The 13,699-nt window shown below is 39.2% G+C and overlaps 1 protein-coding gene and 1 long non-coding RNA gene across 2 annotated transcripts in view; one reads left to right on the top strand and one right to left on the bottom strand.

The window, feature by feature from the left end:
• Positions 1-802: 802 nt before the first annotated feature.
• Magoh (mago homolog, exon junction complex subunit) lies at positions 803-12,171 on the bottom strand. The gene is made up of 5 exons (XM_020158393.2): positions 11,980-12,171; positions 9,717-9,775; positions 7,600-7,710; positions 2,462-2,544; positions 803-1,040 (listed from the first exon to the last, which is right to left on the bottom strand). The coding sequence occupies exons 1-5, from the start codon at positions 12,065-12,067 to the stop codon at positions 941-943; spliced, it is 441 nt and encodes a 146-aa protein (XP_020013982.1). The 5' UTR covers positions 12,068-12,171; the 3' UTR covers positions 803-940.
• The window catches only part of LOC141424939 (uncharacterized), an 18,105-nt gene continuing 16,530 nt past the window's right edge, over positions 12,125-13,699 (top strand). Inside the window, exon 1 of the long non-coding RNA XR_012449908.1 lies at positions 12,125-12,778. This is a non-coding gene — a long non-coding RNA (uncharacterized lncRNA). The remainder of the gene's footprint in view (positions 12,779-13,699) is intronic.

The following is a 13,699-nucleotide window of genomic DNA, read 5'->3' as shown; positions in this document are numbered from 1 at the left end:
TGGTTAGTTGTGGTACTGGGGTTTGAATGTAGAGCTTCAAGCTTGTTAGGCAGGTGCTCTTAACACTTGAGCTACACCTTCAGCCCAATTTTACATTTTTTTAAAATCATGATCCAAATAAGGTCGATACTTTTTCTTTTAATGATGCTAGTGATAAAATCCGGTGCCTTATGCATGCTAGGCAAGTGCTCTACTACTGAGCCATGTCCCCAGCAATTAATGTGTCTTTTAGATTCCCTTATAGGTTTCACTCTGTTTCCCTTGAAGTTTTATTTACTTAAGAAAGCAGGTCTCAGCTGGGCACTGGTGGCTTACACCTGTAATCCTAGCTACTCAGGAGGCAGAGATCAGGAGGATCGTGGTTCAAAGCCAACCCCAGGCAAATAGTTTGTGAGCCACTATCTGGAAAAAAACCCATCACACACACACAAAAAAGGGCTGGTGGAGTGGCTCAAGGTGAAGGCCCTGAGTTCAAACCCCAGTAATGGGAAAAAAAAAAAAAAAGCAAGCAGGTCTCAGCTAGAGGTGTGGCTCAAATGGTAGGGTGTCTGCCTAGCAAGTACAAAGCCCTGAGTTCAAATTCTAGTACTGCCAAAGAAACCAGATCACTTGTCCTGGTTTTCCTTTTAATACTGCTGATTGGATTCTAGTTGGATTTTTAAACATGTTATTCCATTCTCTTATTTCCTGTAAAATGGGAACTTCTAGTTAAGACTTTTTTTTTCTGGCAATACTACAGGATGTTTGTATATTACAAACTGCAAAGAGTTCACACATTCAGGTTTTTTGAAATTAACAAAAATTAAATTTTATCAGAATTTATTAAAGACAGTCATTTATACTTTATAAAAAATTTTGCCCCAATATACACAAAAATTTCCTAATAATGGTAATAAAAATGACTACTTCCAACACCCTCATGTCCATACTAATATTCAATCTAGATTGGTTTAATCTTGAAGTGTAATCCAATAAGACTGAAGACCAAACACTTCAGGTCCTGGACAAGATAATAAAATACTCGTAAGCCTTCTGGATCCCTAAAATGCAAGAGAAAAAAGATGTTTTAAAAGTTGCAAGAAACTTCCCCCTCCAAGAAAAAAAAAAAGTTAATAATAATCCTGATTATTTATCTACCAAAATGTTCCTTGTAAAAGTATTTACACCATTAATATTTTGAAAAAATATCCATAAAGAAGGGAAATGTCACATATTAAAATAATACTATAAACTGGGTGTGGTGGTACATGCTTGTAATCTCAGCACACATGTACAAACACACACTTACACTCATTCTCTCTAGTCCAGGCTGGTGCTGAACCTCCTTCATCAGCCTCCAATCATTTACAGTTTATAAATGATAACTCCTGCTTTGGCCTCCCAAGTACTTGAGATTACAAGCACTTATAAATTGCCATGTTCAACTCTTATAAATTGATAAGATTATGGGCAACCTTCCTTTCTTCTTTTCTACATTTTCAAGTTAGGAGAAATACTTTTTTAAAAAGTAGTACTAAGCAGGACCAAGAGTATCAAGATTACTACAGCATCACTGGCTAAGAACAAGGAGACTGTCTGAAGAAAGAAAATTATATCCAAAGTTTACATAAAGAGAGCCACAACTAACTCCAACTCCTCAAAACATAAGAATCAAAGAGGTTGCCAAATTCTAAGGGCTCTTTATAGCAGATTCATGTCTCAACGCTATAATCTGCTCCACTGACAACATAAATTTTAAAACTTAGATACTAAATGATGTCAAATTTCACCAAAACTTAAGATGTGCTAGTCTGAACAATCAATACTGCGAAAGTGGTTCAGACTCAGTAACTGAAGTTTATTCTGAACACTTGTTTGGCCATAATTCATCTTCTATTCTGGCTGCTCCTACACATTACTCTGTGTGTCACTGAGAAGTTTTGGTAGCAATGACTGAAAAGATAAAACAAAAAGTAAAAGAAGCAATCTCTGAAAATACAGTTGGCCAGAATCATGGGTTCTGCCTCTGTGGGTTCAACCAACCATGGATGGAAAATGCAGTCAGGCATGTGATGGTTATGTCTGTAATGTATAAATGTAGACTTTTTTCTTGTCATTATTCCCTAAACAATACAGTATGACAGCTATTTGCAACACATTTATACTGTATTAGGTATTACAAATCACCTAAATATGGCTTAAAGTATATAGGAGGAGGCACACAGGTTTTATTCAAATAGTACGCCATTTTCTATAAGGGACTTGAGCATCCAGAGATTTGGTGTTTGTGGTGTTACTAGAACCAAATTCCCTGTGGATACTGAGGGAATGACTATAATTTGGAGTCCCTTCCTCATGAGGGAGACAACACGGCTCACTTCTGTCTGCATTTGTAATACATCTTCTTATAATGGGTCCAATTTTGTTGAGGATTTCTCATCAATCTGTTCCAAAACAGGATATAAGGACTAGACACACTTACTTGGATTGATTGACATCAATAAGAGAACCAATTTTTGATGTTGTAAAAGAAATGTGTTCATCTCCAATGACGATTTCAAGCTCCTAGAAACATTAAAAAAAGTCTAAGTTGGGCAGAACTGGATTATTCATTAAGCACACAGGAGAAGGGCTCAAACTCTACTACAGATGGCACATAAGCAAGAGCAGCTTCATCAAAGCACTAAACTGTGCTGGGCACTAGAAACAGAGGCAACAATGGTTTAGTCGTTGAGAAGCTCAAGCTCTTACGGGTGGTGTGTCCTCCCTCTGAGATTTGTAAGAATTCACCTACTACTCTGTATATGAGGTTTCATTGCTAACAATGTGGAATACTATGGATAGATTTACTTCAAAAATACCAAAGCATTCGATTTTCTTGGTAACATGGAACAAGGAAAGTATTCCAGACCTTAAGTTTGATCCCAGCTTTGTCACTTACTAGCTGTATGATTTTGGGTCTCAATTTCTACATAGTGACAGAAATACCATAAACTTAAAAAAAAAATCTACAGCAGTGCCTGTTGTACCAGGTATTTTTCTCAGAGATTGGGACAGAGAAGACCAAACAAACCAAAGATCTCTGCCCTTGTAGAGCTTATAGTTTATTTTTTCTTTTTTAAAGGAAATATTACAAATAAAACTTATACCCATCTCCCATTCTATTCTCCTTCCTGCATCCCCTAAAGATGGGGTGCATTCTCTCCACTTGCATTTTCAGAATTAGTAATTTTAAAATTTTTACATAAATGACCATGTTACCTGTATCATTTTATTGTTTTTTTTTTTTTTTTGCATTCAATATTGTTTCTAAGACTTAAGACTTGAGTTACACAGGTGTTATTCATTAGTTTTAAATGCTTTGGAGCATTCCATTTCCCCACTGGACAGTCTTAAGTACCCAACTTTTGTTACTATAAACCATGTAGCAATAATATTCTTCTAGAGTTGAGGGTAGAGCATTTGTTTAACATGCACAAGTCTCTGGGTTAGATCTATAGCACTGCCAAGAAAAAAAAAAAGTATTTTCAACACTGGCAGATACCATCAAAGTGCTCCATAAGGTTATACTAGTTTTTGAACTCCTTTTTTTCCACATCTTTTTAAAAGCTTTTTTTTTTTTTTTTTTTGGTGTTTGTTATTCTAATGTGTCTGAAATGTCCTACTTTTCATTTTACAAATTAAGCTGTAAATCTTTTCAGGCTTACTGACCATTTATTTGAGTTTGTAAACTGTCTATTCATAACTTTTGCACATTTTGCCACTGAATTGTCTTATAATTGACTTGTAGTTTTTTATATATTCCTCATAGAAACTCCTTGCTAGTTATTTTTTGCAAATATCTTCTAGTCTATTATTTATCTTTCAGCTTTATCTTGATGCCTTTTGGCAATCAAAAGATTTAAATTTAAAGAAGTTAAATTTGTCAAGCTTTTCCCTTGAGGACTTAAAAATTCCATTTCTAACCAAAAATAATAAAAGTTTTCATTTTTTTCCTGTTTAAAATTTTTGCTTTGTTTCTATACATTGGCTAATTGTTCTGGTACAATCTGTTAATTCATTCTTTCCTCATTAATTTGAAAATCCATCTGCTAAATATTCCAATTTCCCATATATTCATGGATTTGTTTCTGGGTTCTTCATTCTGTTCCACTGGTGTACGTGTTGATTCCTGAGATAATGCCATATTACAAATGACTGTACCTTTTTAAAGAAATTTTCAGTGTTACCTTGGATACTCCTGTCCCTTTGATTGTCCATGAATTTAATGCTCATTCTGTTGGGTTCTAGGAAAGAATCCTATTGTGATTTTGATTTGAATTGGAATGAGTTTATAAATTACTTTGGTGAAAAATGACATCTTTATGATGCTCAATCTTCCCATCTATAAAAATACACATTTTTATGACCTTCTAAAGCCCTTTAAGTTTTGTACACTCTTTTAAATTTATTCCCAAGTTTGTTTTAACTTTTGATGCTATTATGAATGGGATTTTGTTTTGTCTTGTTTGAAACAGGCTCTCACTATGTAGCCCAGGCTGGCCTTGAACTCACAATCTACCTGCCTCAGACTTCTGAATTTGTGCTCCACTAAGCCCAGTACTATTTTCTTTTTAATTCTACTGCCCAACAGGGTATTACTAGTATAAAGGAAGATGTTCTGCCTACTTCAAAAGATGTTGTGATGGCTGAATTAATACAGCAGAAAATTTTGTAAATGCAAAGCAAAGTATACATAATGACATTACTATGATCCCCTGGACACAAATTAAAAAGCTAACTTTAGAGCTGGGGATATAGCTCAGTGGTAAAGGGGTGCAAGAACCTGGGTTTAAACTCAAACATACACACACTCACACACTAATTTTAGTAAGTACTGAGGATGGGATCTTTTTTTCTTTTGGCCGTACTGGAGTTTGAACTCAGGACCTCATGTTTGCTAACAGGCACTCTACCACTTGAGCCACTCTGGAATCCCAGGATGGGATTTTTTTAAACTCTTCTTCAAGAGTTGGCTCATCATTTTTAGGTTAATTAGGAACATACTTATATAGGTAGGTTGGGAAAAACACAGTATCTTGTTTTTCCACTAAAATCAACATATTGTATCAGATCCCACAGGATGACTGTTCTGCTCCCCTTCAGATCCAATTACAAGTTCCTGGTTGGTTTTAACCTGACCAGTTATAAATTGGGGTTCTGGCAACACTCTCCTTCAGTTCAATTTGCTTGAACAGTTCATAGAACTCAGGGAACCACTTAGATTTACTGGTTTATTATAAAGGATATTATACAGCATACAGAAAAAAATGATGCATAGGGTAAGGTATGGGAGAGGGGCCATGGAATTTCCATGTCCTGGCTGGGCACACCTCTCTCCAGGAACCTTCATGTGTTCACTTATTGAGCTCTTCAAATCTTGTCCTTTTAGGGATTTATGGAGATTTCATTGCATAAGCATGATTGCTATTACTAAGGGACTAAGTAAGGAAACCAGGAAGGCTTGTCTATTTGGATTCTCCTTGGTCTCTCTTGTATAAGGGTAGTTCAGAGAACTTCTTTATGGCCAGCTCTAAGACAGGAAGGTGGGGGAAGATCAGAGTTTCTATGACACACCTTGAAGGAGAGAAATTACACTTCCTTTTTTATACTTTGTTTTTCTGTGTGCATTGATGATGAAAAGGATCAATCTCAGGGCCTTGCATATACTAGACATGTGTTCTACCACTGACTATACCCCCAGTCTTGAGAAATTCTAATTTATATGGCCTGCCTTAGGGAGGGAGTTATGGTCAAAAACTAATATAGATCTTGGGAGGCAGAGACAGGATTGTGGTTCGAGGCCAGCCCACACAGATAAAAGAAAAATCAAGACTCTGTCTCAAAGACAAGCCAGGCCTTAGCTGGGCACTGGAGGCTCACACCTTAATCCTAGCTATGCAAGAGGCAGAAATCAGGAGGACTGCAGTTTGAAGCCAGCCTGGGCAAATAGTTCATGAGATCCTATCTCAAAAAACCCTATCACAAAAAATTGGGCTGCTGGAGTGGCTCAAGGTGAAGGCCCTGAGTTCAAGGCCCCAGTACCACAACAACAACAAAACAACAACAACAACAACAACAAAAAACAAGCCAGGCCTAGTGGCAAACACCTGTAACCCCAGCTATTTGGGAGATGAAGGTAGGAAGATCAAGGTCCCTGGCTGTCCCGAACAAAAACATGAGACCCTATCCAAAAAAACTAAAAAGCAAAAACACTGGAGGTACAGCACTTGCCTAGCAAGTACAATGTCCTGACATCAATCTCCAGTACCACAAAAAACCCAACTAATACATACCACAATATTAATATAATAAATATCATTATTGAGCTTTTACTGTACAGTACTATTTCAGTTGCTAGAGAGATAGCAGTGAAAAGAATCCTTACATTGAAGGAGCTTTCATTTGTGTTTGTGTCTGTTGTGGTGAGAGAAGGAAACGGGTTAAGAAAAGCAAACAAGAATTTTTTAGACAATGATAAATGTTATAAAATAGATCTTATTTTAAAAAATGGAGTGGGGTTATTAGATTGGATGGACAGATAAGGCAACACAGAGGAAGGAGGAAGTGACATTTGAAGATCTCAATAACAATCTTGTAAAGGAAGCGTATTCCAGGCAGTATGTGGCAAGTACAAAGGCTCAAGTAAGAACAACCTAGCATGGTGGAGTGGTTCCAGTGGTAGAGTGCCTGCTTAGCAAGTGTGAAGCCCAAAAATTAAAAAAAGAAAACAACAACCTAAGTGTGTATAAGGAACAGAAATGAAGCTAGAAGTCTGAACACATGAGATTTTTGGTGGTAAAAAATAAGGTAAGAGTTTGGATTTTATTTTAAGTACAGTGGGAAGATGCTAGATAGTTTAAATCAGTAGAATACATAAACAAATTTACATTTTAAAAGCTCCATTGGCTTTAGGATGGAAACAGGCTGTACAGGACAAGAAGAAAAACAAGGAAATTGAAGTCTGGATTAGGATGGTAGCAGTCAAGATAGAAATATCTTTTCTACTAATTCAGTCAAATATAACAGTGAATTTTATTTACTTATTCTTTCAAAATTTTTTTTTGGCACTATTGGAGTTTGAACTCAGGACCTCAGCACTTACAAGGCAGGCACTCTACCACTTGAGCCATTCCACTAGCCCAACTTTTATTTTTTAATTAACAAAACAGTCTTTAGAATGATAATATAAGCCATGAATTTAATAAATATACTTAGTTGCTTGTATGATTTTTCTTCCACTAGATTGTTGAAATAACTATGTTCTATTTATGTCTGTATTCTCCACAATGCTTTATCTGTAGCAGTAACTCAGTAAGTGACGTGGACAGCAAAAACTTTGAGGAGGGGGGATCATCACAAGAAGAAATTCAGGGCTGAGCTGTGGCCAGCAGCACCATCTACTCTCTCTGGTCCTCCCTATGGAATTAATGCGTCCTTAAACTAAGGTGCTGGTAACCTGCTTCATCCAGGGCTCAATAACACAAACATACACACAAATGGATTCAATGTCCTATTCAGAGCAGGAAACCTCATCTTCTAAGATTTCTGCACTACAAGTAGAGTCAATGAAACACTTACTTGCCGGCCTACTCGGTCAGGAGGAGGCCACAAAGCATCATCTTCTTTGGTAATTTCACTGTCATCAATTATTCTCTTTAGTTCCTCCATCACACTTTTATGTACATAAGCCTGAAAGCAAGTTAAGAAACAGAATATAGTTTGTATCCCTAAGCAACACTCTGACTCAGAAAGTGATGGAAGATAAGAATGATTGCTCCCGAAGACCTAGTTCATGCGTGACCCCAGAATGCTGATGAAGAGGGTCAGAGCCAGAAGTACCCAATGACAACACCCCAGGTCCCCAACTAGTTGTTACTACTTATTGGCACATCCTGTTCACTTGGATCTTTTCCCTGCCCACATACCTAGCTCATCCTTGAACCTAAACAGAAAATCTGTGAATCACCCCCGCTATGTTTGTGTCCCCTCCAAAATTTACACTGAAACTTAATCCCCAGTGTAACAGTATTAAGAGGTTCCACCTCTTAATTAGGACATGATTAAGGCAAAAGGGTGGAAAAGACTCAAGGGAATTTGCTGGCACCCTTTTTGCTCTTTTGCTATGTGAGGACACAGAGTTTGCCATTCTGGAGGATGTGGCCATGAAGCACCATCTTGGAAGCAGACACTGGGTTCTCACCACACATCAAACCTGACAGGGCCTTGACCTTGGATTTCACTGTGAGAAAAAATACACACTCTATGTGTGTACGGCTTGAACACACACTCTATGTGTGTACGGCTTGAACGTGATTTGTGTCTCCCCAAAATTCATGTGATTAAAGGCTTAGTACTCAGGGTGGTAGTGTTGGGAAGTGGTATGGACCTTTAAGAGGTAGAAGGTCCTTAGGTCACTGGGGCATGTTTTCAGAAAGGACTGTGGGACCCTAGTCTCTGCTCCTAGTTTGAAATGTAACTGTTTATTCATGCATGCACTCCCACTGCTGATATCTGTGCATGAAGTGATGCAGTCAAGAGGCAGCCCTCACTTAGCTTGTGCAATGCTGTTTGGACTTTTAACCTCCAGAACTATGAACTACATAAACCTCTTTATTTCATAAATAGCCCATGTTAGGTACTTCATTATAGTCTTCACTATAATGGCTAATATATCCTGGTTATTTTGAACTAGATACATTCTTCTGAGAGACATATATCTTATTTTTATTTTTATTTTTTTATTCATAGGTGCATACAATGTTTGGGTCATTTCTCCCCCCTTCCCCCACCCCCTCCCAAGACATATCTCTTAAATTACACTTTGTATACCAGTCCATGCTCTTTTTTTTTTTTTAAAGTGAGGATGCTGATGTGTGGCTAAGTATAAAATTGATTGCTAATTGAATGTATAAAAATATACTGACTGTTAAGATATTTTCAAATGTGACAATGATGAAGCCTTAATGCTGTTATAGATTCACAGTGGTATGGAACACATGGACTTTACTGAGATATACACAGATCTGAATTCTCACTGTTATCTCTTACTAGCAGTGGTGACTTTGAACAAGTCTTATATTTAATATCTGGGTCTTCATTTTCTTATACATAAAGAGGATATAATACCACCCTCCAATCACATGGGCTTATAATCTGTGTTAAAGAAGAAACGATCATACTTATATATAAAATACCTAGTGCTATGCATGGCATCTAACATGCATTCAATGAAGTCAACTACTTTCTCATGCTCCTCTTTTCCTTTCAGATGCAAATTAGGTAGCTATCTTCATTGAGTGCTATGTGCTAGGGAATAATATAACAAGCACTTTAAGTATAACATATTTAATTCTATGATAGCACTTGGGGGTGTGGGGGAATGACAGATTTTATTATCCCTGTCTTTGCAGATGAAGAAACAGAGACTTATTAAGTTCAGTCAGAGAATTTGTCTGAGGTCACATGGTTAGCAAGCAGCACACTGAGAGTTCAAACCAAGTTACACCAGATTTCAAATAGTTAGAAGTAATTGATTCAACACTGTAAAAGAAAATACAAACTAAAAGAGTTAGAAATAATCTAGCTGTTTACAAATATGTCTATTTCCCTATTCTTTGTCTTTCAATATTACTCCTAGAAAGAACAAAAACAATAGAAGACAAAAAACTGAACTGTAGTGAATGAAAGGCTCATACCTCTTTTCTGATCATGACATCATTTTTGTAATTGCTGTTGTTGGCATATCTCAATTTCCCTGTGAGAAGGAAAACAAACCCCAATGCAATGTACAATAAAAACACATGAATGAAGCATCATTAGCCAACCAAGACTGTCAGTTTTGCCTAAATTGTATCCTGCTCTTCAAGGTGTCTAACTGACTTACTATTTATGCATTTGGTATTTCAACAATACTAGTCTTTTCAGTTATTCACTGTAGACTATTCAACACCCTCCCAGCTAAAAATACGGGTGACACAATTATAGTTCAAGTAAAAAGCAACTAAGGTGTGGTACATGGCTGGGGGTGGCCCAAGTGGTAGAGTATTTGCCTCACCAAGTGCACTTGACTTCAAATCCTAGTGCCTGGAAATAGTAACAAAAACCAAAACAACAACAAAACACCCCAAACCAACCAAAAAATACAAGCAGGGTGTTTTGTGACTTTAGCAAATCGCATTTCTGTAGGTTAATGTCTTCAGCTAAAAATAGGAATTATAATTGATGACTTACCTGCACAGAGGACATGCTGAGGCTCATGAGATATAAAAACATTTTGAAAAGTGTAGGATGCTCTTTACATATATTAGCATGTAACCATGCTATTTCTGTGATGGGAAAGTTGTGCTTTTAGCATTGAGCATATTTGGTTCATAAGGTCCTTTATGCATATGTGCAACCAAACAGGCTACTTTAGGGATACGGTGGGGATGAAGAAGATGATAAAAGAAAACAGAAAACATGACTTTTTTCATTGTAGAAGACACAGGTAAAAAGAGCCAAATAATTTATTCCAACAGCCTCTGCACTGTTTCTCTCCCGAGATCTCTTCTGTTTCAGTTCATTTTCAGTACAATGGACAAGGTAATGTAGAAACAGATCTCTCAAATTAGGTTATTCTAGTACTCTGATGTGTCAATGACTTCCCTCTGCCTTCCTGACAAAATCTTAAGTCCATAACATGGCATACAACTAAGCTGACCTCCTGCCTACCTTTCCAGCCTCACTCCTGTAATATTCTTCTCACACATCTGGAGTCAAACTACTGCCTCTGCCTGAAACATCCTATGCACTTTTAAACTTTCAGCCTCTTTGCTGTGAATGCTGTCCAAAACACCTTCTTGGTCTTCTAATCAACTCTTATGTTACTGGACATCCTTCCCACTTCCACCCCAAGCCTTTGCTGACCCTCATGCTAGATCAGGTGCCTCTTCTCTGTTTCCAAAGTTTGCTGATTCTTTCTACCACAACACTTACTATACTTTTGTCATCGTTTTTCACAAATCTACCTTGCCCATAGTTCAGGCTTGCCACAACCATTTTTCTGTCTCCATTCAGTGGTAGTTTTATCTTTGATTCCTCTTCGGTCACAGTGCATCTCCCCAGATATTATCAGTCAGCCAAATCTAATTGGTTCTGCCTCCCAAATTTTCTCTTCTTGTATTATTATCTTAGTCCCAACCAACATCCCTTCTGTCTTGACAACTATAACCATCTCCTCATTAGAAGTCCTGTTTCCACTCTTGACTAATCTGGGCTAGAATACTTTCTCAAGAACCGATCATATCTTTTCTCTGCTTAAAACTTTCCAATTGCCTCCTGCCGCACCTAGAAACCTAAACTCTTTACTATGGCCTGTAAACACCTACCATGGTGTGGTCCCTAACTATCTGACATCTTCTCCTACTTCTCCCTAGAGCTCACTATTCTTCAGCCACACAATGGCCACCTTAAATATGCCTGGCTTGTTCCTTCCTATGGTCTTGACACTTGCTACTCCTTCTGTAGAATGCTTTTTCCTTAGCATTTAGGGTTCAGTTCAAATAGCTACTCTTCAGAGAGTCCTCTAAAGGCTATTCTATTACAAAGCAGTCTATCCAGCAATTACTTCAACATTTTGTTTTCTCTGATCATTCATCACTATCTAGGGTCATCTTTTTTGTTTGTGGTCTCTCCCAGCACTGAAACACAAGTTCGGTGAGAAAAGTTTGTCTACAAAGTGGAATACAGCCCGGCATAAGGTAGGCATTCAATGAACATTTGCTGAGAGGTAAGCAATCTGGTAAGAGAAAATAACTAAACAGAAGTCGTTGCACATGTACAGAAAGAATCAATGGAGCGGACAAAGGACGCTTCTTTCACAATGAACTGCAATGGTTTCAGTCCCTTCCTTTTATAGTTCCCCACCCATTCCCAACCCAGGCCTAGTCTCCGTTCCCTGGGGCAGGAGTCCGCTCTTACCATCGGGCCGGAACTCAAACTCCAGGAACTCATGACCGAACTTGCCTTTGTGACCTACGTAGTAACGCAGATAGAAGTCACTCTCCATGGCTTGCAAAAATCAATCGGAATCGAACTTTAGAAACAAACCACACCAAGGCAGCCTGCGCGGGCTACAGACGTCTACCTCGGCGCACGGAAATGACGTGCACACGGGAGTCGCGCGCAGTCTCACTCTTCTGAGGCGGGAACAAAATTGCCACGCCCCCTGGCCTGGGGCGGGACCCACGCCGAGGCGCTCCAGCCCTGGTTCTCGCCGGGCGTGTGGCGGCCAAGTGCGGGCGGGTTTTTCCTGCTTCTGGAAACCGCTGAGCAGTCCCGTCGTTGAGGGAACTGCGTCCCGCCAGACTCAGCCTCAATTTAAGAGCACAGACTGGTGTGAATCGGACAAGGGTCTTCACTGACTGGGCCAGGCTAAGTCTCCCCGGTAAAAATGGGGCGAGATGACCCGGCCTTCCAGGAGAACGCGTTCTCAGCGGCGCCTTCCCGAATCCACAGTGGACACTGCCTGAACTAACTCGCAGTACTCATCTCCCATTTTTATCTCTTTCTGCCTTTTATTCCTCCCCGTCGTCCTGCCTCGCTGATCTCTAGGACAGGTGCTGTGAGTGGAAGTTGAACTGGGTATTTCGTCTCCCACTCCCCAGTTGTCCCGTCTACTCAGCAGTGAGCCTCAGCTGCCTATTGGAGTCGGGTTGCATTGGAGCCGTTAAAAAAAGTGATGCTTGGCCGCCACCCCAAGCCTATGAAAGCTTCCCAGGTGAGTCAGGATTGGGGACCACTGTTCCAACCCTGTGTGAGAGCTTTCTGGCTCACACAGATTGTGGAACAATCTGCTGTGGAGTACGGCAAGTCAGTCAAGTCCTAATTATGGAAGCCTGCTTGAGCTCAGCTAAGTTCTAGCCACAGAGAATGGATTCAGCAACAGAGCTGAGATGACGTTCTTGGGGCCTGGACGTTCACTGTGCACTGTTCTGTAAATCTGGTCAGTAGTCTCTGATTTTTATTTCCAGTCTTCAAAATTAGCCCTTTTCTCCCTGAAAAAGCATTGGTAGAAGAGTGTAGAATGGGCGTGCTAGAGAAAAACAACCACTGGAGACTTGGGTAAAAATACGTCCTTATTTTACGTGATTCAACTGTCACACCCCCTCCCCCACCCCGCTTTACTTCTTGAGCCACTCCACCAGGTCTTTTTGCATTGGTTACTTTTGAGATAGGGTCTCACCCAGCTGGCTGTGACTCTCCTATTTGTGCTTCCTCACGTAGCTGGGATGGCATGTGTGCACCACTGCACCCGACTTTTACTGGTTGAGATGAATTGCCCGCTGGCCTCCAACCGGTATCTTCCCAATCTGCCTCCCAAGTACCTAGGATTACTGGTTTGAGACACTGCGCTGGGCGACAATGAAACCCTTTTGTATAATTAATACACAATAAAAAAGAGAAAAAAAGTGATTCATTTTGCGTTTGGATGAACAAATTCACCTTAGCTGTCTAATCTTTAAAATGACCATGATAGGGTTGGGGATATAGCTCAGAGATGGAGCATTGCCTAGCATGTGAGGGGGCCTGGGTTTGAGTCCCAGCACTGCAAAAAGAAGTTAAAATGAGCATAATGCACACCTAGTAGCATTATTATAAGAAACAATGTCTTGGAAAATACTTTGGCAACTGTAAACTG

Source organism: Castor canadensis, chromosome 7 (assembly GCF_047511655.1).
Source record: "Castor canadensis chromosome 7, mCasCan1.hap1v2, whole genome shotgun sequence".
NCBI lineage: Eukaryota > Metazoa > Chordata > Mammalia > Rodentia > Castoridae > Castor > Castor canadensis.
The sequence above is the reverse complement of the archived record's forward strand: the minus strand, read 5'-3'. Positions and strand labels throughout refer to the sequence as shown.

Bases quoted from the DNA above. Each gene is read 5' to 3' on its own strand.
- Magoh (XM_020158393.2), bottom strand. From the start codon at position 12,067: ATGGAGAGTGACTTCTATCTGCGTTACTACGTAGGTCACAAAGGCAAG. The intron at 9,776-11,979 runs GTAAGAGCGGAC...TCCTTCTCACAG, and splicing joins GTTTGAGTTCCGGCCCGATG to GGAAATTGAGATATGCCAAC. The intron at 7,711-9,716 runs GTATGAGCCTTT...ACTTGCTTTCAG, and splicing joins ATGTCATGATCAGAAAAGAG to GCTTATGTACATAAAAGTGT.